The sequence below is a fragment of the Mesoplodon densirostris genome, chromosome 3 (genome assembly GCF_025265405.1).
Source record: "Mesoplodon densirostris isolate mMesDen1 chromosome 3, mMesDen1 primary haplotype, whole genome shotgun sequence".
Taxonomy (NCBI): domain Eukaryota; kingdom Metazoa; phylum Chordata; class Mammalia; order Artiodactyla; family Ziphiidae; genus Mesoplodon; species Mesoplodon densirostris.
Genome location: NC_082663.1, coordinates 118,029,179 through 118,056,235, shown reverse-complemented (window position 1 = coordinate 118,056,235; position 27,057 = coordinate 118,029,179). Strand labels below are relative to the sequence as shown.

The following is a 27,057-nucleotide window of genomic DNA, read 5'->3' as shown; positions in this document are numbered from 1 at the left end:
GAGCCAATGAGGCGCCAAACTCCCTGTGGGGCGGGGTTTAACTCGGGCCTTGCCGAAATTTGGTGGGCCAATCGGCAGCCCGCTGGGCTGCGGGGCGGGGCAAATCTCGCTCCTTCCGGAACAGTTCACGCCCCCGGGTGCTGTACGAGGCAAACGATTGGCCGAGGTGGGGGGGCGGGGGTGTCTAGGCGGGTGCACGGAGATTGGTTGGCGCAGCTTAGAGGCGAGCGGGATAGGTTATTGGGAGGGCGAAAGGTTTGAATGGTCAGGGCCTATGGCTGTTGAACTTGCTCTGAGGCTGTAACTTCGACAGTCCGCTGAGAGAAGCGGAGAAGCCAGACTCCAGCCTAACTGGTCGAGAGGCATAGCTGTCGTCTGGTCGAATCGCCTCCTTTCCCCAGATTTCCTTGAATTCTGCTAGAGTCTTCGCTTGTGTGTGATTCCCTGCCTATTTCTCTTCCTCCTGAAGGTAAGTCTCAGACTCAAACCTGAGGTAAGCCCAGAGCTGTGTCCTCCTTGGAATCACGGGCCTCGCAGAGGTTAGGGGGACAAAACAGGCATTATCGCGAGTTAGGAGACCTGAGTTCCTTCCTGTCAGGAGTCACGAGCTGTGTGGCTCCTAACAAGTCCAGGTCCTCTTTTCATTCCATCTTTTAGGTTCTGAGGTTGCCTTTCGGTAAGTTCAGGTTCCGCTGGAAAGGCCAAGCCGCTTCGGGCAAGTGCTATTTAACCTTCAAGCCAAGATGTGGTTCACCGTTTAGGAATGCCCCCTCCTTCAATATTGATCCGCTTGGTCGCTGCTGGAAAGGGTGGAGGAGGTTCTGACAGCTAGACCATCTGTGATGTACCCGTGTAGATGACGTTCTCCCTCTCTTAGCTAGGTTTTATTTTTTCTTAGTGAGAACTCGGAGACCATGTCTGCAGAATTCTTTTCATCTACAAGAGAGGAAGAAAGCCCTGGCTCAGGACCTAGTTTTAGGTCCAATCAGAGGAAGATATTAAACCTGCTTCTGGAGAGAGATACTTCCTTTTCCATCAGTTCAGATCTCCCTAGAACCCCAGTGGAGAAGAAACTTTTTGGTGATTCTGCAAACCTAAGCATTTTGTCTGGGTAAATACACTTTTTCTTTTCACACCTTATCTCCTTTGCTCTTCTAAACAGTTTTTGAGTTTTTAAAAATTATCCTGGCTCAGAGATCAGGGTTTAAGTCTTAGCTCTGCCCTTGACTAGCCATGTGACCGTTTTGAGTCTCAGGCTTCTTTTCTGTGACATAATATCTTACTAGGATCTTGTGAGAATCAAATGATGTGGTGTCTGGGAAAAGTCTTTGAAAACTTTATTTCATTATATGAGTTTCCACTTTATTAGTACTACTGTTAACGTTACTGTTACTGTACTTCAAATTCTGGTCATGCCATGCCCTGATGCGTCAGCTAATCAACAAAGTTGGAGAATCACAATCAGAGAAGTACTGGAGACTCCAGGGAGAAATCAAATCTGTGTTGTTATGTTGCTCAGGGCAAAAGATGTGTGGTCAAGACCCACCTCAGCCAATTTTTAAAAATTCCCTTGTCTCAATATGTTGGTGAGGAGAAAATGAGGTACAGGTTATTAGAGTAGAGAAAAGGTGGGAGATTTTTCTCAGCCTAATCTGAAATACTTCCAAAAACCAATCAGCTTTATTTGGACACTGCTCAGATTATGTGATAGTCATTGAGGGGTGTTTCAAATGAAGAGGATAATGTGATCTTTGCCTTTTAAGGATATTACAATCTAATGGGAATCTTCATGTATTATTATGTCTCAACAGAGAAACCCCCAAACGTTGCCTTAATCTTTCGAATCTTAGCAGCGGGGAGATGTCTGCCACTCAGTTTACCACTTCTTCAGATCTTGATGAAACTGGTAGGGAAAAGGGAGGTAAAAGCCTCAAGGGAAGGAATAACTGTTAAGGGTGAGGACAGAGTAGTAGGATAGAGATGGAAGGTGGTAAAAGTAAATAGAGAACCTTGAAGATGGAATTCTTTGAGTACCTAGAGGATTTTTGAGGAGAATGATTCAGCCAATGGGAAGAGAATTGACCCCAATAGGAGTCACTTTGCATTGAGAAAGTTAGACAAGAAGGAATATTTTGTTGACTGATTGTGGGAATGAATGTGGTAGTTAAAGATGAAAAGTTTTATGCCCTAGTCTAATCTCAGCAGAGGCAAAGAAACCAACATAAAGAAATACTTTGTCAACTAATTCTTATGTGTTTTTATAGGGTGTGTACCCCAAAGGAATGTGTTTTACTAGTCAACCATTTTAGTATTTGTTCTGATTTCACATTTCCTGAGTGATAAGCTTTCCTTTCTACTCATGGAAAAAATCTCTGTAGGTTAGCATAATGCACTGCTTCTCAGAATTTTTTCTTTCAGTGACACATGTAAATTCTTAAGTTTCCATGAACTTGTACCTTATACCATGGTACCTTGTACCATGAAACTGGTACCTATCAAGAGCCTTTGTGTTCACAAGGCCAGCTTTTGAAATTAATATGGCTCACTGGTAATGAAGAAAATGAGAAGGAAAGACAAAATGCATGGACAAGAATAAATATTCACATCTGATTGCAGGTCACTTGGATTCTACAGGACCTGAGGAAATACAGTTAGCTGGGATGTAAGTTCTTTTGCGAAATGAACCCCATGCTAAAGCCTTTTCAACACTGGCCTGGGGATTTTATCCTATGCAGACTCTGTAGAGTAGAGAATGTTTCACTTTAGATGTAAGTGGGCTTGGGGGCCTAGATTCTTCCCTTGAAATGTTTTTTTTTTTTTTTTTTTTTTTTTCGGTATGCGGGCCTCTCACCGTTGTGGCCTCCCCCGTCGCGGAGCACAGGCTCCGGACGCGCAGGCCCAGCGGCCATGGCTCACGGGCCCAGCCGCTCCGCGGCACATGGGATCCTCCCAGACCGGGGCACGAACCCGTATCCCCTGCATCGGCAGGCGGACTCTCAACCACTTGCGCCACCAGGGAGGCCCCCCTTGAAATGTTTTTAAGTTTCCAAGATCTAAGTTGTGTTGTGAAAATGAAGGTTATTCATTTTAACCATCACATACAATCAGTATTGTCTTTAGAATGGAGGAGAATGGTATACTGCACTTAGACGGAGTATATATATCTTAGTGGTTGAAAGTGCAGAGTGCAGGCTCTGGAATCAGAGTGTCTGGATTCCAGTGGCTTACTACTACTTCACCAGATGACTCTGAAAAGTTTCTTAATTTCAAGGGACCTCAGTTTCTTTATTTGTAATAAAGAAATAATAATACTGGAGATAATTATAACACTTTACATAAATGGCTGCTCTGAGGATTAAATGAAAATGTGTACCTAATGCATACCATACATTTTATAATGTTTATTATTATTACTGTTGAAGATTCTTTGTTGGAGATCTTTTTAAAAAAATTAATCTATTAATTAATTAATTAACTTTTGGCTGCGTTGCGGCGAACGGGGGCTACTCTTCATTGTGGTGCACGGGCTTCTCATTGTGGTGGCTTCTCTTGTTGTGGAGCACGGGCTCTAGGCACATGGGCTTCAGTAGCTGTGGCACGCGGGCTCAGTAGTTGTGGCTCGGGGGCTCTAGAGCGCAGGCTCAGTAGTTGTGGCACACAGGCTTTGTTGTTCCGCGGCATGTGGGATCTTCCCGGACCAGGGATCGAACCCGTGTCCCCTGACTTGGCAGGAGGATTCTTAACCACTGAGCCACCAGGGAAGTCCCATGTTGGAGATCTTAAAATGTTCAGTCAGAGAGTACTCAGGACTGAAAAGTAATTTTAATTCAACTTCTTAAATTTATCATAAATTTTCCATTTGACTGTTATATTCTTTTTATAGTATTATTCTTCGATGTTTATATGAATTAAGTGCCACTTTCATGCACTAGGGAAGGCTTTCCATGAGTATGTTTAATCAATACATGTGAAAATTTTACTTTATATTGCCTGTATTTTCTTTGAATTGTTTATGTCCTAACCCAGGTAAACGAGATAAAATCTGGAAAGGGAGGATAGAAATTCATAAAAAAATAAATATTAACTCCCAATAGTCGATGCTGAAAAATTAGTAAATTGTAAATTGTGTCTGCATAAGATGTAGGACAAACTCATCATCTTTGATGCATATCTATATATATGGTTATGCCAGTGAAATGAGGTCCTTATCCCCAGGATGTCACTCAATGTCTTGATATTTACCACAGAGAACACCCTACATATTGTTATTGGAAGAGACATATCAACTAGGTACAGGTCTCCTAGAATGGAAGAAAGGAAAAGTGGGATGTCCCAAGCTACTGAAGAATAACCAAATCCTATTTGGGGTTTAACTGACTGGCAGTTTTTTTTTATCTACAGGAATTATCACCAACACCTTGTAAAATGCAGCCCAGTGAGTAACTCATCTTTCTTGGGTCTGAGTTTGTTTGTCCGGTGGGAAGCAGAGGGCTTCCAGCTTACCTGTGGCTTGAGGATGCTGGGTGTTCTCAGAAAACAATCTCTTGTAGGCACAGCTGCTTTGTAGCACTCCGAATGCTTTGGACCATGGCCACAGGAAGAAAGATGCAATATGTAGCTCATCCGCAAATAAAGAGAATGTGAGTGTTTTAATGGAAACCTAGATCCATTAGCAGTTTTCTTCCTCTGAGTGGAGCAACTAACTCATCAGTATCATTATGAGACCTAGAGCTGTTTGTGCCTCAGTATGCTCGACAAGCAAATTGCATCACTATGGAAAAAAAATTCTTTATGGTTTGTTTTGGTTTTACCCTTTAAAGTTTGATCCTAGCTCCAAGTCTTCCACAGCAGGTCATCATTATTACTCATGTTCAGTTGATTGCAGTGTAAGGAATTTAGGACTTTTTTTTTTTAAACAGATAGGGATAATTTACATAACTTGTTCACATATTCTTTGCATGGCTTCATATACTAGTCTAGGTTTCTTAATTTCTTCTTATTTCCCCCTTAGCCCAGCTTCTTAGCCCCTATTCTGAAGAAGTCATTGTCCTTTTTCATCTGAGTCTCAGACCATCCTTCAGTTCCAAGTTGAAACTGTCCTCTCCAAAGCTACCTAATCACTAAGATAATTCTCTAACTAATCCCTTCAACTAATCCCATTTTCTAGCCATCTTTTTTCTTTTCCCTGCCTCCCATCCTTTCCCCCAGGTCAGTATCTATAAAGGATAGCTGCTGTTCTTCTTTGCTCACATTGCCTAAGTTATGCCCATGTTTTTGGCTGTTCTAATCAGCTTTTTCTTGAATTACAGTCCTTCTAATCTCCCTTTAAAATCACTTTTAAAAAATCTCATCATTCCTTCCCCTGTCAGGCTCCCTTTTCCCTCCCTCCCTTTGGCTTGTGATCATAAAATTAGTACCCTCCAGAGCAGATCTACACACCATAACAAATCCAAACCATAATTTGTATTTTCAGGGTACATGGTCAACCTTGGTTACATATACTGTGTTTTGTAAGGATTATTCATGGCTTCATCAGATGAAATGTTTTTGGCAAGGTCTGCTGACACTTCTCTTCCTACAGCCAATGTAGTTTTTCTTATGCAGGAAAACAGCACTTCAAAGCCCTTGGAGTGGTGGGTACCCAGGACCCTGAGGTCTCCTCTTTTTCTACTGGTGAGTCACTGGACATCTTCCTCAAGAGTCAACCGAGGTATTGTGGGGTAGAGGATGATAGATGTGCATTTATGCCCCTTTGAATTTTTCAAAGCTGACTTGGGTGAGAAAAGAGGTTAGAGAAGTAACCTTTGAGCAGGGAAAGGGAGGAGATGTCCTCTGATCTCTTTATTCATTTAAGTTTAAGGAGAAGAAAAAATTCTTAGGCCTTTTAAAAAATTTCCCCTTTATTCTTTAAGTGTTTCCGCCCCCCCTTCCCTGGTTTTAAAAGTACTATGTGCCCATTGTGAAAATGGTATAAAAATAAAGTAAACTACAATGAGATATCATCTCACACCGGTCAGAATGGCCATCATCAAAAAATTTAGAAACAATAAATGCTGGAGAGAATGTGGAGAAAAGGGAACACTCTTTCACTGTTGGTGGGAATGAAAATTGATACAGCTACTATGGAGAACAGTATGGAGGTTCCTTAAAAAACTACAAATAGAACTAACATACGACCCAGCAATCCCACTGCTGGGTATATACCCTGAGAAAACCATAATTCGAAAAGAGTCATGTACCAAAATGTTCATTGCAGCTCTATTTACAATAGCCAGGACATGGAAGCAACCTAAGTGTCCATCAACAGATGAATGGATAAAGAAGGTGTGGCACGTATATACAATGGAATATTACTCAGCCATAAAAAGAAACGAAATTGAGTTAATTGTAGTGAGGTGGATGGACCTAGAGTCTGTCATACAGAGTGAAGTAAGTCAGAAAGAGAAAAACAAATACCGTATGCTAACACATATATATGGAATCTAAAAAAAAAAGGTCATGAAGAACCTAGGGGCAAGACGGGAATAAAGACACAGACCTACTAGAGAATGGACTTGAGGATACGGGGAGGGGGAAGGGTAAGCTGGGACAAAGTGAGAGAGTGGCAAGAACATATATACACTACCAAACGTAAAATATATAGCGAGCGGGAAGCAGCCGCATAGCATAGGGAGATCAGCTTGGTGCTTTGTGACCACTGAGAGGGGTGGGATAGGGAGGGTGGGAGGGAGGGAGACGCAAGAGGGAAGAGATATGGGAACATATGTATATGTATAACTGATTCACTTTGTTATAAAGCAGAAACTAACACCACTGTAAAGCAATTATACTCCAATAAAGATGTTAAAAATAAATAAATAAATACATAAAGGAAAATATAAAAAAGAAAATAACCTCCTCATACAGAAAAACCACTATTAACATTTTACCTCATTTCTTTCAATCTTTTAACCATGTGTACAGTTTTACAAAGTTGAGGTCATATCATATATATAACTTCATATCCTGTTATTTTAAGTTAATATTAAAAGTCTTAGTAAACATTACTTTTTAAGGGATGCTTTTATTCTAACACCTAGGTACAATACTTCCCAATTGTTGGACACTTAGGATGATCCACATTTTGCTTTTACAAATAATGCTATCATATAAGTTCTTGAGCACAAATTCTTGCCTATGTTAAAAATTTTTATATGTAGGATTAGTACCAAGACACATAATTAATGGATTAAAGGGTTTAAATATTTTTTAAGATATTTGGTACATATTGCCAAATTCCCTTCCTAAAAAAGTTCTAAGAATTTACGTTTTCAGGAGCAATCCATGGCTCATTTGGATAATTTGTTATCACTTTAAAAAATTGCTAATCAGATGGGTAAAATGTTTTATTTTATGTTAAAAATAATTAGTAATGATTTCATGTGACTATTAGCCGTGTATATTTTCTCTAGTGAATGATTGTGTCCTTTGTCCATTTTGCTACTGGAGTCTTAAGTTACCCAGGCACTCACTTGTTGTGATTTTTTCTTTTTTTTTAAATTGAAGTACAGTTGATTTACAAGGTTGTGTTAGTTTCAGGTGTACAGCATCACTTGTTTTTAATAGACTATGGACTTAAGATACTCCAGAGATTTGGATTCTAATCTCAACCCTCTGGGAAAGCCATTTTAACATATCCCATGCTAAGTAGATAAAGCTGATCATGTTTCAGATTTTTGATTTCTTGGAGAAGGGGAAGACTTTGAGCATGGTAAATTACTAGATAATCTTCTGTGTGTGTGTGTGATTTTTTTTTAATGTAGTAAAATATACATAACATTTACCATCTAAACCATATTTTTGTGTACAACCCAGTGGCATTAAGTACATTCACAATGTTGTACAACTATCAGCACTATCCATTTCAGAATTTTTTCATACTTCAAAACAGAAGCTGTCTACCTATTAAATAATAACTGCGCTTTTCTCCCTCTGGTAACCTCTAGTCTCTTTTCTGTCTCCATTAATTTGACTACTCTAGGTACTTCATGTAAGTAGAATCATATAATATTTGTCCTTTTGTTTCTGGCTTATTTCACTTAGCATAATGTCTTCAAGATTCATCCATATTGTAGCATGCATCAGAATTTCATTCCTTTTTATGGCTGGATAATATTCCATCGTATGAATATACCGCATTTTGTTTATCCATTAATCTGTTGATGGACATTTGAGTTGTTTACATCTTTTGGCTATTGTGAATAATGCTGCTGTGAACATTCGTATAAAAATATCTTCAAACCCCTGCTTTCATTCTTTGGGGTATATACCAAGAAATGGAATTACTGGTCATATACGGTAATTCCATGTTTGATTTTTTTGGGGAACCACCATACCGTTATCCATAGCGACTGCACCATTTGACATTTCCCACAGCAAAGTACAAGGGTTCCAATTTCTCCGTATCCTTGCCAACACTTGTTATTTTCTGGGGTTTTTTGTTTGTTTGTTTGTTTAATAGTAGCTATCCTAATGGGTACAAAGTAGTATCTCATTGTGGTTTTGATTTGCATTTCCCTAATGACTAGTTATGTTGTGTATCTTTTCATGTGCTGATTGGTCATTTGTATATCTGTGGAGAAATGTCTATTCAAGTCCTGTTTGCTTCTGTTGTTATTGTTGCTATTGTTGTTATTGTTGCTATTGTTGTTGAGTTGTGGGAGTTCTTTATATATTCTGAATATTAATCCCTTATCAGATATGTGATTTGCAAATATTTTATCCTATGTGTTGCCTTTTCACTTTTTTGATAGTATTCATGTGATTTGCAAATATTTTATCCTATGGGTTGCCTTTTCACCTTTTTGATAATATTCTTCAATGAACAAAAGTTTTTAATTTTGATGAAGTCCAGTTTATCTATTTTTTCTTTTGTTGCTTGTGGTTTTGTGTAATATCCAAGAAATCATTGCCAAATCCAAGGTTGTAAAGCTTTCCTCCTATTTTCTTCTAAGAGTTTTATAGCTTTAGCTCTTACATTTAGGTCTTTGATTCATTTTGAGTTAATATTTGTATATGGTGTAAGGTAAGGGTCCTGGATAGTTTTTAATATTGTCAATATAATTCATAGGACGGTGGAAACTTGGTGGAAAGTGAAATGAAACATCTGGACAGTCCTATTACTACAGTTTCAAAATTAGATAAAAATCCAGAGCTAGGAGAAAACCAGACAGAGGAGATTTCAGATGAATTGATGGAGTTTTCTCTGGAAGATCAAGAAGAGGCCAAGGTAAAGTACTCTCTGATGGTGTCTTTGCATTTTTCAAATTCCTTCATTCTTTTAAATTAATTAATTAATTAATTAATTAAGTTTTTGGCTACATTGGGTCTTAGTTGCAGCACGTGGGATCTTTCGTTGTGACGGGTGGGTTTCTTTCTAGTTGTGGCACACGGGTTTCTCTCTAGTTGTGGTGGACAGGCTCCAGACCGTGTTGGCTCTGTAGTTGCGGTGCATGGGCTTAATTGCCCTGGGGCATGTGGGATCTTAGTTCCCCGACCAGGGATCAAACCTGTGTTCCCTGCATTGGAAGGTAGATTCTTAACCACTGGACCACCAGGGAAGTCCCAAATTCTTTCATTCTTGAATAAATAATATTGTGTATCTAATATATTTCAGCCACTGTACTATGTGGTAGGTCTGCAGAGATCAAGAAGACATGGTCTCTATATTCTAAGGGCTACCTGACTGATAGGGTATCAGATCATCATGGGACTCTTATTACTGCTGGGTGAGAAGGTTCGTTAGCAGTTTGAGTAGACCACCATCAATGTAATCTTGTGTAAGTGATGCCTCCAGAATAATAGTAATAGATGGGATATACTTAGCATGATTTTTTAGGTATTTTACAATATATATTTTTGTCTTTTATCCTCCCCATATCATTGAGAGGAATATCTGAAGCCTGTGGCTTATTGGCGATGTACTGAAATATCAAAGATAGTTTCTGAGGCAGTTAGATTTTCTGAATCAACTTCATTTCTTTGAAACAGATATGTGTAGGGGTGTTTTTTGTTTTGGCCTTGCCTTGTGGCATGGGGGATCTTCCCCAACCAGAGATTGAACCTGTGCCCCCTGCATTGGAAGCATGGAGTCTTAACCCCTGGACTACCAGGGAAGTCCAGGGGGTGTGTTTATTAAACTTACTCATTTTACAAGGTAAATATGATATAGCTGAGTTAGAACCCTTGGATTCTGGACCTCATTCTCTTATGTAGTGTTATGACCATGAACAAGACACTTAACCACTCTAAGGCTCAGTTTCTCAAATATAAAATGGAGAGCGTAATGATAATAAACACTTCTACAAGGGAATCATTGTTAATATGATAAAGTATTAAAAGCAGTTTGTAATAATATACCTACTTTATTATTGTTAATGAAAACTAGTATAAGCTGTTAACAACATTCAATAAGTATTTATTAGGAGGCTGGTATGCACCAGGTGCTGTGCTAGAACTAAGAACAGAGTCATGATTAAGATGGACAAGATTCCAAATTTTCATGTAGTTCCTATTTGTATTTTTTCTAGTCAAGAAGATAGATAATGCAAGTAAGTCAAAAACAAGATAATGATTGTCAAAAGTGCTGTGAATGGCAGAGTGATAGGAAAACAGGACCTAGGAGTTTGGGATGGTACTACTTTTAACTTCAATCTGAGTAACTGGAGAAATGGTGACACTGTAATGAATTTGAAAAGAAATGTGAATTCAAAGGGAATAAGATGTGTTCAGTTTTGGACATTTCAGTTAGAGGCAGTAACAGGAAGCTTAAATGGAAATACTGAATGAGGAATTGGAACCATCAGGACTGGAAATGTACATTTCAGAACCATCTGCATAGAGGAGAAAATGAAGGCTAGTGACTCCAAGTTTAAAAGCAGAGAGAAAGTTTGTGAAGAAGGAGTAATAGCCACTGAAGAGTCTAATAATGAGGTAGATACATAACAGGAATAACATCATTCAAGGATCAGAAAGGAGAGATCTAGGGCACAGAGGTGTCAATTTTATTTTCATCACCCCACACAGAAATTCTTTGTAGAGCTGTATAGTTTTAGCTCTTAAATTTGGGTCTTGTTCCATTTTGAATTAAGTTTTGCTTATGGTGTAAGGTAAGGGTCCAATTTCATTCTCTTGCATGTGAATGTCCAGTTTTCCTGGCCCTATTTGTTGAAAAGACTGTCTTTTCCTCATTGAAAGGTCTTGGCACCATTTTCAAAATTCATTTGACTGTGTATGTGAGGGTTTATTTCTGGACTCCCTATGCTATTCCGTTGGTCTAGGTGTATATTTACAGAACCATAGTTTCAATTACTGTAGCTTTGTAGTAAGTCATTTTATATATTTTTTATTTCACAAAGTATATTTGAATATATTCTCCTTGAAAGAAAATTAGGGTTAATTAGCCTTGGGTATTTTGTTTTTCTGACCACCATTCCCAATCCTGATTGAAGGATGACTTTGAGATTATTTGGGATTAGAGAGAAAAGTCAAGAGCATGGGAGTCAATGGAGCATATTGGTCTAAAAAGTATGGACTCTAGAGCCAGACTGCCTGGGTTCGTAGCTTGACTCTGCCACTTTTACCTGTATGGGTGAGTAATATGATCTTGCTATGCCTCAATTTCTTTTTAATTAATTAATTAATTTGTTTGTTTATTTGTGGCTGTGTTGGGTCTTTGTGCCTGTGCGCGAGCTTTCTTTAGTTGTGGCGAGCGGGGACTACTCTTCGTTGCGTGCTCGGGCTTCTCATTGGGTAGCTTCTCTTGTTGCAGAGCATGGGCTCTAGGTGTGTGGGCTTCAGTAGTTGTGGCTCGCAGGCTTGAGAGCACAGGCTCGGTAGTTGTGGCGCATGGGCTTAGTTGCTCCGTGGCATGTGGGATCTTCCGGACCAGGGCTCAAACCTGTGTCCCCTGCATTGGCAGGAGGATTTTTTTTTTTTTAACATCTTTATTGGAGTATAATTGCTTTACAATGGTGCATTAGTTTCTGCTTTATAACAAAGTAAATCAGTTATACATATACATATGTCCCCATATCTCTTCCCTTTTGCATCTCCCTCCCTCCCACCCCGCTATCCCACCCCTCTCGGTGGTCACAAAGCACCGAGCTGATCTCCCTATGCTATGCGGCTGCTTCCCACTAGCTATCTATTTTACGTTTGGTAGTGTATATATGTTCTTGCCACTCTCTCACTTTGTCCCAGCTTACCCTTCCCCCTCCCCGTATCCTCAAGTCCATTCTCTAGTAGGTCTGTGTCTTTATTCCCGTCTTGCCCCTAGGTTCTTCATGACCTTTTTTTTTTAGATTCCATATATATGTGTTAGCATACGGTATTTGTTTTTCTCTTTCTGACTTACTTCACTCTGTATGACAGACTCTAGGTCCATCCACCTCACTACAATTAACTCAATTTCGTTTCTTTTTATGGCTGAGTAATATTCCATTGTATATACGTGCCACATCTTCTTTATCCATTCATCTGTTGAAGGACACTTAGGTTGCTTCCATGTCCTGGCTATTGTAAATAGAGCTGCAATGAACATTTTGGTACATGACTCATTTTGAATTATGGTTTTCTCAGGGTATATGCCCAGCAGTGGGATTGCTGGGTCATATGGTAGTTCTTTTTGTAGTTTTTTAAGGAACCTCCATACTGTTCTCCATAGTGGCTGTAACAATTTACATTCCCACCAACAGTGCAAGAGGGTTCCCTTTTCTCCACACCCTCTCCAGCATTTGTTGTTTGTAGATTTTTTGATGATGGCCATTCTGACCAGTGTGAGATATCTCTTTGTAGTTTTCTTTTTTTTTAAATTTTTTTTATTTTTGCTGTACGCGGGCCTCTCACTGCTGTGGCCTCTCCGTTGTGGAGCACAGGCTCCAGACGCGCAGGCTCAGTGGCCATGGCTCACGGGCCCAGCCGCTCCATGGCATGTGGGATCTTCCCGGACCAGGGCACGAACCTGTGTCCCCTGCATCAGCAGGCGGACTCTCAACAACTGCGCCACCAGGGAAGCCCCTCTCTTTGTAGTTTTTATTTGCATTTCTCTAATGATTAATGATGTTGAGCATTCTTTCATGTGTTTGTTGGCAATTTGTATATCTTCTTTGGATAAATGTCTATTTAGGTCTTCTGCCCATTTTTGGATTGGGTTTTTGTTTTTTTGATATTGAGCTGCATAAGCTGCTTGTAAATTTTGGAGATTAATCCTTTGTCAGTTGCTTCATTTGCAAATATTTTCTCCCATTCTGAGGGTTGTCTTTTCATCTTGTTTATGGTTTCCTTTGCTGTACAAAAGCTTTTAAGTTTCATTAGGTCCCGTTTGTTTATTTTTGTTTTTATTTCCATTTCTCTAGGAGGTGGGTCAAAAAGGATCTTGTGATTTATGTCATAGAGTGTTCTGCCTATGTTTTCCTCTAAGAGTTTGATATTGTCTGGCCTTACATTTAGGTCTTTAATCCGTTTTGAGTTTATTTTTGTGTATGGTGTTAGGGAGTGTTCTAATTTCATTCTTTTACATGTAGCTGTCCAGTTTTCCCAGCACCACTTATTGAAGAGACTGTCTTTTCTCCACTGTATATTCTTGCCTCCTTTATCAAAGATAAGGTGACCATATGTGCATGGGCTTATCTCTGGGCTTTCTGTCCTGTTCCATTGATCTATATTTCTGTTTTTGTGCCAGTACCATACTGTCTTGGTTACTGTAGCTTTGTAGTATAGTCTGAAGTCAGGGAGCCTGATTCCTCCAGCTCTGTTTTTCTTTCCCAAGATTGCTTTAGCTGTTCGGGGTCTTTTGTGTTTCCATACAAATTGTGAAATTTTTTCTTCTAGTTCTGTGAAAAATGCCACTGGTATTTTGATAGGGATTGCATTGAATCTGTAGATTGCTTTGGGTAGTAGAGTCATTTTCACAATGTTGATTCTTCCAATCCAAGAGCATGGTATATCTCTCCATCTATTTGTATCATCTTTCATTTCTTTCATCAGTGTCTTATAGTTTTCTGCATACGGTTCTTTTGTCTCCTTAGGTAGGTTTATTCCTAGATATTTTATTCTTTTTGTTGCAATGGTAAATGGCAGTGTTTTCTTAATTTCACTTTCAGATTTTTCATCATTAGTGTAAAGGAATGCAAGAGATTTCTGTGCATTAATTTTGTATCCTGCTACTTTACCAAGTTCATTGATTAGTTCTAGTAGTTTTCTGGTAGCATCTTTAGGATTCTCTATGTATAGGATCATGTCCTCTGCAAACAGTGACAGCTTTACTTCTTATTTTCCAATTTGGATTCTTTTTATTTCTTTTTCTTCTCTGATTGCTGTGGCTAAAACTTCCAAAACTATGTTGAATAAGAGTGGTGAGCATGGGGAACCTTGTCTTCTTCCTGATGTTAGTGGAATTGATTTCAGTTTTTCACCATTGAGGACGATGTTGGCTGTGGGTTTGTCATATAAGGCCTTTATTATGTTGAGGAAGTTTCCCTCTATGCCTACTTTCTGGAGGGTTTTTATCATAAATGGGTGTTGAATTTTGTCGAAAGCTTTCTCTGCATCTGTTGAGATGATCATATGGTTTTTCTCCTTCAATTTGGCAGCAGGATTCTTAACCACTGGGCCACCAGGGAAGTCCTTGAGCTTTTCTTTGTGAGAAGTTTTTTTTTTGTTGTCGTTATTTTTAATTATTTTATTTTATTTTTTGGCTGCGCTGCATGGCATGCAAGATCTTAGTTCCCTGACCAGGGATTGAACCCATGCCACCTGCAGTGGAAACGTGGAGTCTTAACTACTGGACCTCCAGGGAAGTCCCTGTGAGAAATTTTTAAATTACTAATTTAATCTCTTTATTTTTTGCAGGTCTAGTCAGATTTTCTGTTTTTTTCCTTGACAATAGTTTTTGCCTTTTTAGGAATTTTCCCGTTTAAGTTTTCTCATTCATTAGCATATAATTGTTCATGGTATATCATTATGATTTTTTAAAATTTATTTATTTATTTATTTATTTTGGCTGAGCCAGGTCTTAGTTGAGGCATGTGGGATCTTTCAATTGCGGCATGCAGGCTCTTAGTTGCAGCATGCATGTAGTATCTAGTTCCCCAACCAGGGATCAAACGTGGGTGCCCTGCATTGGGAGCATAGAGTCTTACCTACTGGACCACCAGGGAAGTCCCCATTATGATGTTTTTAAAACTCTATGTGATTGGTTGTAATGTCCTCTCTTTCATTTGTGATTTTAGTAATTTGAGTCTTTTCTCTTTTCTTCCTGGTCAGTCTAGCTAAAGGTTTATCAATTTTGTTGATTTTTTCAATGAAACAACTTTTGGTTCTGTTGTTTTTCTCTATTGTTTTTCTATTCTCTACTTCACTGAGTTTTGCTCTAATCTGTCTTATTTCCTTCCTTCTGCTTGCTTTGGATTTAGTTTCTTCTTTAGTGGAGGTTAGGTCATTGACTTGAATTCTTCCTTCTTTTTTATTATAGATACTTACAGTTATAAATTTCATCTAAGCACTGGTTTAGTTGCATTTTTACCTAAGTTTTTGTATGTTATATCTTCATTCTCATTCATCTCAAAGTATTTTCTGATTTCCCATGTGATCTTTTTTGACCCACTGGTTATTTAGGAGTGTGTTAATTTCTACATTTTTGTGAATTTTCCAGATTTTTTTCTATTATAAATTTCTAATTGTGATTAGAGAACATACTTTGTATCACTTCAATCCTTTAAAATTTATTGACGGGCCTCCCTGGTGGCGCAGTGGTTGAGAGTCCGCCTGCCGATGCAGGGGATACGGGTTCGTGCCCCGGTCTGGGAGGATCCCATATGCCGCGGAGCGGCTGGGCCCGTGAGCCATGGCCGCTGAGCCTGTGCGTCCGGAGCCTGTGCTCCGCAATGGGAGAGGCCACAAAAGTGAGAGGCCCGCGTACCGCAAAAAAAAAAAAAAAAAAAATTTATTGAGGCTTTTTTTATGTCCCAGTATATAGTCTATCCTGGAGAATGTTCCATGTGTATTTGAGAAGACTGTATATTCTACTGTTGTTGGGTACAGTATTCTATAGATGTCTGTTAGATCTAGTTGGTTTATAGTATTGCTTCAGTTTTTGAGCTTTCTAAAAATGGAACCATACTAAATGTGGCCATCACTGGCCTTGCTGTTCTCACCAGGGCATTTGTTGTTCCTTCATCCTGAAACACTCTTCCCCTGGGCAAACATGATTTTCTCCCTCATTTCAGTCTCTTATCTCCACATCTGTCACCTTAACAGAAAGGCCTTTCCTGACAAACTTCTAACCCCAATATTTTTCCTATCTTTTATCCTTCTTTATTTTTTACTTACAGCACTTTTCACTACATGAAAGTACAGAGTATATTTATTTGTTTGTCTCTTCCACTCTCTGATTCACTGCTGCGTCACTTGGTATGTACTTAAAAATTGTCAAACAGGTATGTGAATGTGGAAGTCTGGAAGTAAGAGCAGAAGTCTTGAGAGAAAAATCCGAGAGTCATCAGCATAGAGGGAAAGTTTAAATTCATGGGTAGAAAAAAGTCACCTATGGCAAGAGTGAGGAGATTGAAAAAGCGGCAGGTCCTAGCCCTGAATCCAACATCTGTTAGAGGTTTGGTAGGTGAGGAAGCTTGACAAAGAAGACTGAGAAGGAGCAACAGAGAGGTAGAAGCATCACAGTTCTTTTAGTAAACAGTTGTCTATACTGGGACTAAACTAAGAAACTAGGCTGTGCCATTGAAGCTAAATAAGGGATTAGCCAAGTCAGTTGAAGGCACTGTGAGATTCAGGATGATACATGGCTAAAGAAGTGACCGTCTGATGTGACAACAAGAAGATTGTTGATAACCTTGACAAGAGCAGTAGAGCAGTACAGACAGAAGCCAAGACTATGTGTGCTGAAGAGCATATAAGCCATGAGGAAATGATGATGCCTCCTCAGTTTATAAAGTAATAATTATCTAATTTAACCTTTTTATAAAATCTTCAAGTAGAATTGAACTTTTCTTCTTTCTGGCCTTTGCAATGCTTTAAAACTCCCAGATTTGGAAAGTGTTCATTGATTCCTTAAACAATGAAAGCCATTAGTTGGTAGATCTAAGACAGCTGGTCCTGGGATCTCCCCTCACCAGCTTCTGGTAACTGGCTAGACAAATCTAAAGCATCATCATCATCATTCCTCTATGACCTAGCACTTATACTCCTTGCAATAAGTTGCCATTTGTTTTTATATAAATGTATTGGAAAGTATCTGTCAAACAGTAGTGGCTGTTTCTGTTTGTTAAAGTAGTTTTTTGCTATCATTTATTTCTGGCTTCTTGTCCTTGGACAATATGAAACCCAAAGAGACATTTATCTTCATTATCACCATCATAATATCTACCAAAAACCTAAAGCTTCAGTGCAACAGAATAGATATTCGAGAAATAGATATGCATGCATATACGCATATATGATGCATATATGATCATTTGATAATATGCATATATGATCATGCATATATGATCAATTGATAATAAACCAAGACACAAAAGCAATTAAATGGAGAAAGCATAGTCTTTTCAACAAGTTGTGCTGGAGCAATTGAAAATCTATCTGAAAAACAAAAACAAAAACTTCAATCTATACTTCACACCATATATAGAAATTAGCACAAAATGGATCATGGGCCTAAATATAAAACCTAAAACTGTAAGACAACTGAAGGAAAAAAACAGGAGGAAAATGTTTGTGACCTTGTGTTAGGCAAAGATTTCTTAGATGTAATACTAATAAATGGATACATTTCACTTAGTAGATAATTAATTCAAACTCTTTAAAATGAGCCCTTAGCTTAATAATTACAGTGTGTTCTAGAGAGGCTCTTTTGGTTAAAAGAAACAAAGATTGCACTAAGGCCAGCAAATTTGAAATTCTGATCTGACTTCCTCCTGCATTCTTCTCAGGGCAAAACTGAAGTTATATGAAGGGAAGTCTGTCTTGGAGGCTGGGTAGCCTGCTCCTCAGTTCTTCACCACATTTCCTCTACCACCATACCTTTGGTTCATCCGTCCATTCATCATTGGCATCATGGCCTTGACTATATCTCTTGGCTTCTTCCTTTTAATAAAGCTTTGGCTTCTGCTGCTGCCTAATTATTTTGATATTTTCCAAGTTAGACTCCCAGAGAGGGAACCTGATTGGCCCAGGTTATGTTTACATATTCTTGACCACTAAATAGGAGTGTTCAGTCAGCAATATGGTCCAGTCACCAGTGGCTTGGAGTAGGGTTGTGGAGACATAGGGAGATGACTGGCAGGGGTCCAAAGGAAAAGGTAGGTATAGAATGTTGGTATATCAAATGTGAACTGTACCTTCAACTGGTACCATGAACAATGGAGTTTTCCTTAGGACCATGGGTGTGACAAACACTGTAGTGTAGATATAATTATTGTAAAGTAAAATACTGATGTTCATATTTTCTTCTCCTAGAAACCATTTATTATCAATGTGTGTTCTAATTTTGGCTCTCTTATCTCTTATTTAGGAGGTCTAGCACCCTCCTAAATCAATCCATGGCAATTAGTGAGGTGAGTGTATAAAGAAGGAAACAGAGGATAAGAATCTTGGATTAGTTGAAACTTGCCATCAGAAGTCTTTTAATATATCCCTCTGCCTCTGGGTATATAACACACATATCATGCCTTTCAAAGAGACAATTAGTCCATCCTCCTGTATTTAGTCTATTCCTGGGCCAGCAACTCCCAAGACTAGTTCTTCATGGTGTTTAATCTACTTTTTTCCTGATGGGCTTCATAGTATCAATCCTATAATGGTCATCCTGATATTAGATTCTAGTGTTTTCTTTTCCCTTGCATGCTGCTTATTTTGCTATATTTCTTCCCCATTCATCCCCTTTAAGAAGGCTGAATGACATTTTTTCTCTCTCACTCCACAGACTGAAAATATTAAAAAAAAAATTTTTCCCCAGAAAGTTCTAAAAAGTAAGCTTGAATTTGCTCACACAGGAAACTATTTACATAACATTTACAATGTATTAGGTATTATAGGTATTAGGTATAGGTATTAGCTGTATTTATAATCTAGAGATGTTTTAAAATATACAGGAGGGACTTCCCTGGCGGTTCAGTGGTTAAGACTCCACACTTCCACTGCAGGGGGCATGGGTTCGATCCCTGGTCAGGGAACTAAGATCCCACATGCCGTGCAGCATGGCCAAAAAATAAATAAATAAAATACAGTATACAGGAGGATGTTCATAGATTATATACAGATACTACATGGTTTTAAGTAAGGGACTTGAGCACCCCTAAATTTTGGTATCTGTAGTAGTCCTGGAACCAGTCTCTCACAGATACCAAGGGACAACTATATATTCTTGCTTCTTAGTACTTTTTCACCCAGGCTAACTTTTTTGGCTTGTCATCTTCAGTTTTGTCGGGGTTCTTAGATCTTGATTGTCAGGGTCTTGGACTTCCTTGGTGGCGCAGTGGTTAAGAATCCGCCTGCAGGGCTTCCCTGGTGGCACAGTGATTGAGAGTCCGCCTGCCGATGCAGGGGACACGGGTTCATGCCCCAGTCCGGGAAGATCCCACATGCCGCGGAGTGCCTAGGCCTGTGAACCATGGCTGCTGAGCCTGCGCGTCTGGAGCCTGTGCTCCGCAACGGGAGAGGCCACAACAGTGAGAGGCCCACGTATCAAAAAAAAAAAAAAAAAAAAAAAGAATCCTCCTGCCAGTGGAAGGGACATGGGTTTTATCCCTGGTCCGGGAAGATCCCACATGCTGCAGAGCAACTAAACCCGTGTGCCACAATTACTGATCCTGTGCTCTAAAGCACACGAGCTACAACTACTGAGCCCTCGTGCCACAACTACTGAAGCCCGCGCACCCCAACTACTGAGTTCGCATGCCACAGCTACTGAAGCCTGCGTGCTCTAGGGCCCACGTGCCACAAATACTGAGCCCATGTGCTGCAACTACTGAAGCCCGTGTGCCTAGAGCCTGTGCTCTGCAACAAGAGAAGCCACTGCAATGCGAAGCCTGCGCACTGCAACGAAGAGTAGCACACAATGCAATTAGAGAAAGCCCACGTGCAGCAAGAAGACCCAACACAGCTGGAAAAGAAAAATTGTTTTTTGATTGTCAGGGTCTTAGGATCCCATAGAGAAACTATCATATGACTGGAGGAACTAAGCTTGCATTTGCTTTCTTCTACAAGAACTGTTATATATAATATGGTCAGGTCGAGAATTTGGCTGGATTTAAAACATGTTTGAGAGATGGAACATCATGCAGTCTGAGAAGAAAGACGTTAATGAGGAGGGGAAGACAGGTTGCTTACCTGGGGCATTGTTTCTCAAACTTGAGTGTTCCTAGGAATCACCTGGGCATCTTGTTAGAGTGCAGATTTTAACTTAGCAGGTCTGGGCTGAAGCCTAACATCTGGGATTCTGCATTTCTTTTTTTTCTTTTTTTTTTTTTTCGGTATGCGGGCCTCTCACTGTTGTGGCCTCTCCCGTTGCGGAGCACAGGCTCCGGACTCACAGGCTCAGCGGCCATGGCTCACAGGCCCAGCTGCTCCGCGGCATTTGGGATCTTGCCGGACCGGGGCACGAACCTGTGTCCCCTGCATCGGCAGGCGGACTCTCAACCACTGCGCCACCAGGGAAGCCCTGGGATTCTGCATTTCTAACAAGCTCCCAGGAGATGTTCACAATGCTGGCCTGCAGACACACTTTAAGTAGTAAGAACCTTGGGGTTTCATGTTTCCAAACAGGCATCTGTGAACAGGAGCTGCCTGTATCGCTCCTCTTCGTTGCCAGACAGTTTGAACAGTCCAAGACTGAAGCAGATGGTAAAATTCAAGGACAACACAATACCAGATAAAGTAAAAAAGAAGTATTGTTCTAGCCACAAAGAGCTCAGGAAGGTAAGAAACTTTTTAAGAAGACAGTCTCTTTAATCTTCTATCTCATCTTCTCCACTTTTCTGGCATGGGGATCGCTTTAGTACATCTTTTGGTCTTCATTACTTTTACTTTTATCTCTTCTTTCAATCTTCCTGTTTTCTTTTCTACATCTGCATCCATATATAAAATATTTAATAATAAATATGTTATATTATAATTTTGGAAATTATGTCATTGTATTGTCTTCCCAACCTCTTTTTTAAGATCTGAGAGAGTACAAGGGAACTTTGATTGGTAAGGACATTTATTGTTGTTTTATATGCATTCTGAGAGAAATAGCATCCTAGAGCACACTTGTTTGGTGGAAAGCAAATTCTGAAAAACTTAGCCCTCATCCCCTATCCCTCCTTTAAAAAAAATCTGAATACATTTGGCTATTTTATAAAATCAGTGTATGACATTACAGAAAAATGGAAAATGCAGATAAGCAAAAAGAAGCCTTTGCAAAATGCCCATAATCCCACAGGCCAGAGATAATTACTGTTAATACTTGATATATAGTCTTTCAGACATTTTTTAATGCAAATGTTTTTTCTTTTATTAAAGTGGCATTATAAAGTACATGTTTTCTAACCTACTTAATGATATCATGTCATATTTTCATGTCAAAGAAATTTACAACATACTTTTTATTCCTTAATAGTAATCTATAGTGTGTGGATATGATTTGTTTAATCAAGATCCTGTTATTGATCATTTATTAGAAAATTTTCTCTGTTGTAAACATCCTTACAGCTAAATCTTTGTACATATCTTTATTTTCTTAGTAAAACAGGTGGAATTGTTAGATCAAAGAGTATGCATATTTTTAATGTCTCCCTCCACTCCTTGCATCCCATGGTTTTTAAACCTTTAATATGAGGACTGGGGGTGGGGGGAATCTTGTTGTCTTCAGGGCTTAGGTATAAAGAAAATGGTCTCCCTCTGTGACATTAATATGACTCAGATGCTGGAGGAAGATTCTAACCAGGGGCCTCTGATTGGTGATTTCTCCAAGGTGAGTTTGGTTATACCAATCCTATATTTCATCCTGTATTTTGGATCTGAATCTTCTCTGCTTGCAGAGGACACTAGGTATAATTAATTATGCATCTTCACCAAGTACTCACTGATAACCTGAAAGTGCTGTAGTGGTAGATCTAGGCCCTAAGCCTTTCATGAGAAAGGATTCCTTATTCGTTCTGGGAATATCCGGAGCAGTGGGGAAGACAAGAAGAGGCTTTCTTTTTTTTTTTTTCTGTGCTGTGCAGCATTCAGGATCTTAGTTTCCCAACCAGGGGTCGAACCTGTCCCCCCTGCAGTGGAAGTGCAGAGTCTTAACCACTGGACTGCCAGGGAAGTCCCAAGTATGAGGCTTTCTACTTTTTTTAAAAATATATTTTAAAATTATGTAAGTCATACTTGGTCACTACAGAAAAGATGGAAAATGAAATCTACCCCAAATCTTGTCAGAGTATTATTGCTTTTATTTGATATTTTCTTGGTGTATATTCCTGCAGACTTTTTTCTATGTATTTTCACAAACACAATTCATGTACACAAATACATTTTTTGTTTTTCCATGTTTGTTTTGTGATCTGCTGAGTTTTTTATTCCTTCTCACTTGATGTATCAGGAACATCTTTTCATGTCAATAAACAGTTCTGCTTCATCATTTCATCACTTTTAATAGCAGCACAGTACTTCTTTCTTTTTTTCTTTTTTGGCTGCCCATAATTTCTTGATAAATCGTTTCTTGTAGGATATTTACTTCTACAATTTTTCCTTATGCACTATACCAAGGTGGACATATTTGTAGCTAAATCTAAAACTTTGTACACATCTGTAATTATTTCCTTAGGATCAGTTCTTAGAAATGAAATTGCTGCATATGCATGTTATAGAGACCATTGATTTCTGAAGGCATCTGAGGTTTTAAATGTCATTTGGAAAGGACAATATATGGGTCATGATCTCAAATTTGGGTGTAGAGAACTTGCTGTTATTTCAGCTCTTGGGTATTTCTAGGTATGTGCACTGCCGACCGTGTCAGGGAGACACCAAGATCTGAAGTACGTCAACCCAGAAACAGTAAGCAGATTTCTGGAGATGGAAACTGGTTACATAAGCTACCATCTGGTCTGTTCTGTCCCTAAAATCCCCACTTCCATTTGTATTTATTTCTGTGTTCACTCATATAGGCTCTTTATTCAACTGAAGCTGTATTAAAGGACTATTTTATATGCACCTTTGTTTTTAATTAAACAAATGATATATAATTGTTATGAAAGAAAGGAAGGAAGGAGGAAGGGGAAAGGAAGAAAGTAAAAATCACCCAGTTAGGCTGAACTTACATCCTGGTTTACATGTTGCAATCCCGTTTATGCCTATTAGTGTAAGGTAATTATTAATAGTGTTCTCTTTTACTCTCAAAAGTGTCCCAGTTTGTGCAGTAATTATTTGGTCACTCTACCCATAACCTCACCACCAGAAATAAGCACTAGTAATACTTTCCTTATGGCCTTACACATTTTATTCTGGCATAAGTTTTATAAAAATAGGATCATAATAAACATGTAATTTTGCAATTAGCTTAGTAAGACGTTGTAAACATCTTTCTATAGCACTAAAAAGATACCTATATTATCCTTTTAATGGCTATGTAATATTCTGTTATACTGATAATGTCTAATTTATTTAACTAAACCCCTTTTATTGAGTATTTAAGTTATTCATAGTATTTTGATAATATGAAATAATGGTGAGATGAATATTATTGTGCCTTATCTTTATGTACTTTTCTGTTTACTTAAGATGTTAGAAAAGAAATTGTTGAAAGTGTAATTGCATTTATTTTTATAAGTATTTACAAAGTCCCCTCCAGAAAGGTTGAACCAATCGACATAACTACACGAAGCTTAAGTTTCCTCTTCTGGATATCACCCCTTTCCTTCTATATCCCTTTCGGGAAACTTGCTTTCTAATTTTACAGTGGAGGGTGAGGAATCATTTCTCATTTCTTTTTGTAAAATCAGGAGCTCTAGCTGCTACTTGTGCCCTTACAGAAGTCCTTGGGTATCTTCTCAGAGGCTGACTGCAGCCGTGCCTGCCTCCAAATAAGTAGCCTGAGTGTGGTTTTCCCTGATGTCCTGGCAATACCAGCTATTTTGGTTCTCCAAAAAGGCCATTTCCTATTTTATCCTCTTATGTGGGGTGGGGCTGCATCACTGCCATATTTCAACCATAGGGGGACTTTGGAGGCTGGGCGTACAGTGGAATGCTGTGAAAATCAGGAACTGTGTGACTGGCTCTTCTCTCCCTCAGAAGAAGCAGGATATTCAATCATAGTTTCTGTGCAGGTGGCTGCCTTGCTTTTGGGGAAGTTCCAGGGTCTGATAGAGAAATTTTATATCATCGATTGCCGCTATCCATATGAGTACCTGGGAGGACACATCCAGGTAAGGTTACATTGAGGACTTAGCAGGGAAGGGGCTGGGGATAGCTCTTTATTGAGAAGTCTGGACAAAGGGTTCTGTGAACTCTAGAACCAGGGCAGATATTATACATTTGGAGCATATCAAGGCTGTCAGTCCTCATTCCTGTTCTAATTCTGTGTACTTTGAGCAATTTACTTTCCCTTTCCCTCTTAGACCAATCTCCCTTTTTTCTATAGGAGCCAAGAGCTCCTACCTGGAAGTAAAAACATTCATCCAAGGACTGAGAAGCACTTTGCAAACACTTGATGCTTACAGACATTCCTCACAATGATCCCTACACTTCAGGCAGTTCCAGTCTATAAACATTTATTGAACACCTACTACATACCAAGCTCCATGCCAGGCCCTGGGGGTAGATACAGGTAGATTGCCTCTCTGAAAGTACTTATAGTCTAGCCTTCCTGAACCAAATATTTCAAGATGGTATTCCAGTTATTTCTAAGTGTTGGCCCTGTTCACAGATCCTTAAGGAAATACTTAATAAAATTCTTTTACAGGGAGCTTTAAACTTGTACAGTCAAGAAGAACTATATAACTTCTTTCTGAAGAAACCCATTGTCCCTTTGGATACTCAGAAAAGAATAATCATTGTGTTCCACTGTGAATTCTCCTCAGAGAGGGGTCCCCGAATGTGAGTGTCTACACAGGGTAGGGTGGGTGATGGAAATGGATCTTGAGTAGGGACTTACAGCCAGGGAACCTTCCCAGATCAGTTCAGACAGAGACTGAATCAATGAATACTTTCCACTGAAGTCTGAAGAATGTTAGGGAGGTGGAGGAAAGGGGTTTCTACAATTCAAAGTTTGGAAGCAGTGAAGGAAAAAGGATTGGGAATTAGGTACCAATGGAGCAAAGGAGAAAGAGTGGTGCTACGTGGACCTTGTTTTGCAAAAATAGATCTGGAGTTCCTTTTGAGGGCTAGCAAAAGTCTATTCTTCCTCCCCTTCCCCAGTGAATAGCCCATGGAATCCTGAACTTGCTTCCTTCCACCCCACCCATCCCTGGATTTTCTCTAAAGGTACCGCTCTCTGAGACAAGAGGACAGGGCTGTGAACCAGTATCCTGCACTGTACTACCCAGAGCTGTATATCCTCAGAGGGGGCTACAGAGACTTCTTTCCAGAATATATGGTAAAGGATGGGGCACATGGGGCAATGGGGGAGCCCAAACTCGGGGAAGCCTATTTTAGCATGCAGCTCCCAGGTCCTGCAAAGCCCTCTGAGAAGAAACTGCTGCTCCTCCTTAGCCACTACTTGCAGCATCTCTATTATACCTAGTAGGCAGACTGCAGGCCTCAAGAGGATCCCTTACTCTGTCCCCTGCCTTTCAGGAGCTGTGCGAACCACAGAGCTACTGCCCTATGCATCACCAGGACCATAAGGCTGAGCTGCTGAGGTGTCGAAACCAGAGCAAAGCATGGGAAGGGGAGCGGCAGCTGCAGGAGCAGATTGCCTTGCTGGTGAAGGATGTGAGCCCATGATATCAGATCACCCACTGGCTGCCTAGGACTCACCAAAAGACACTGTAGAAACCCTAAGCAGAAAGAGGCCATCTTCTATGCAGCTAAATCCAAGATGTTAAAAGATGTCAGCAAACCAACAGGCTGCCAAACTACTGAAATCCCAGGCCTGGGGACTGGTTAGGTGTCAGTAGAGCTGCTGGCTGGTGGGAAGTCCTGGAGCTGGCTCTATAAGGCTGGAGCCTTGGGTTGCAGAGAGATTTGTGTTGCTTCAGGGAGCTGTTGCATTCCTCTTCCTAACTGCTCGAGTCTCCTCAGAGGTCAGCCACATCCTTTTCCCCGTGGGCTTCTGGCTATGCAAGAGAGAGTTGCCCATCTTCTTTCTCTATATTTTCCTTCTTTGTTTCCCTCTCTCACCTTTTTTTTAAATGGGAAAATAAACACTGAAGAATGAGAAATGCGATTGTGAGCCCAGTCTGTTCCTAGAAGATGTGTATAAGGAAGTAATCACCACATTAAACTCCTTCGGACAAAGATGTAGCCACCTCTATTCATAGCTGAGGCCAAGGTGCTTTTCTCCAGACCATGGTTCTCAAAGTTTGGGCCCTGGTCCATCAGCATCATCTGAACTTGCTTGAAATGCAAAATTTCACAGCCCACTCCAGACCTACTAAATCAGAACATCTGAGGTTAGGGCCCAGAAATCTGGGTTTTAAAAATCTCCTTTTCAGGTGATTCTGATACATGAAAGGCTTGAGAACCACAGCTCTGGAATTAAGGAAAACCTTTTAAATTTCATTCTTCAGCAATGTTCCTGGCTTTCCTTTCCTAGACCATTCCATAGTATGAGTTGCCTAAAAGTGTGCCCCAGACTCAACACTCAATGGTATCAAGGCTCAGAAAACCAAAATAATTGCCATTCTCTAAGGCCAAGGCATAGGTCTGAGTTGGGCTCAAAAGATTCCTTATCTACAGCCTCAATGGAGTTTTGACTTTTCCCATTTTCCAAAGTTTTTTTCTCCACTCCACTTCATGTCTCACAGAGACAAGTTTAGGATTTAGGATGGTTGGAAGTAGAGATCCGTGCTATATGAAGATAGGAATAAAAGAAAAGTA

General features: G+C 39.7%; 1 protein-coding gene across 3 annotated transcripts; it reads left to right on the top strand.

The window, feature by feature from the left end:
- The first annotated feature begins 269 nt into the window (after nt 1–269).
- On the top strand, nt 270–26,391 carry CDC25C (cell division cycle 25C). Of its 3 annotated transcripts, XM_060093415.1 has the most exons (15): nt 270–469; nt 899–1,111; nt 1,812–1,906; nt 2,617–2,662; nt 4,402–4,435; nt 4,551–4,640; nt 5,605–5,673; nt 9,110–9,268; nt 20,815–20,967; nt 21,902–22,003; nt 23,014–23,076; nt 24,345–24,443; nt 24,980–25,113; nt 25,501–25,612; nt 25,813–26,391. In XM_060093415.1, exons 2-15 carry the CDS (start codon nt 915–917, stop codon nt 25,960–25,962), a joined length of 1,503 nt encoding a protein of 500 aa, XP_059949398.1. In that variant the 5' UTR covers nt 270–469; nt 899–914; the 3' UTR covers nt 25,963–26,391. The 3 variants fall into 3 exon arrangements, with proteins under 3 accessions (XP_059949398.1, XP_059949397.1, XP_059949399.1); XM_060093416.1 differs by lacking the exon at nt 270–469 and having other exon boundaries at nt 882–1,111; XM_060093414.1 differs by lacking the exons at nt 1,812–1,906; nt 2,617–2,662.
- Nucleotides 26,392–27,057: the final 666 nt, after the last annotated feature.

Bases quoted from the DNA above. Each gene is read 5' to 3' on its own strand.
- CDC25C (XM_060093415.1), top strand. From the start codon at position 915: ATGTCTGCAGAATTCTTTTCATCTACAAGAGAGGAAGAAAGCCCTGGC. The intron at 24,444-24,979 runs GTAAGGTTACAT...ATTCTTTTACAG, and splicing joins ACCTGGGAGGACACATCCAG to GGAGCTTTAAACTTGTACAG. The intron at 25,114-25,500 runs GTGAGTGTCTAC...TTTTCTCTAAAG, and splicing joins TCAGAGAGGGGTCCCCGAAT to GTACCGCTCTCTGAGACAAG.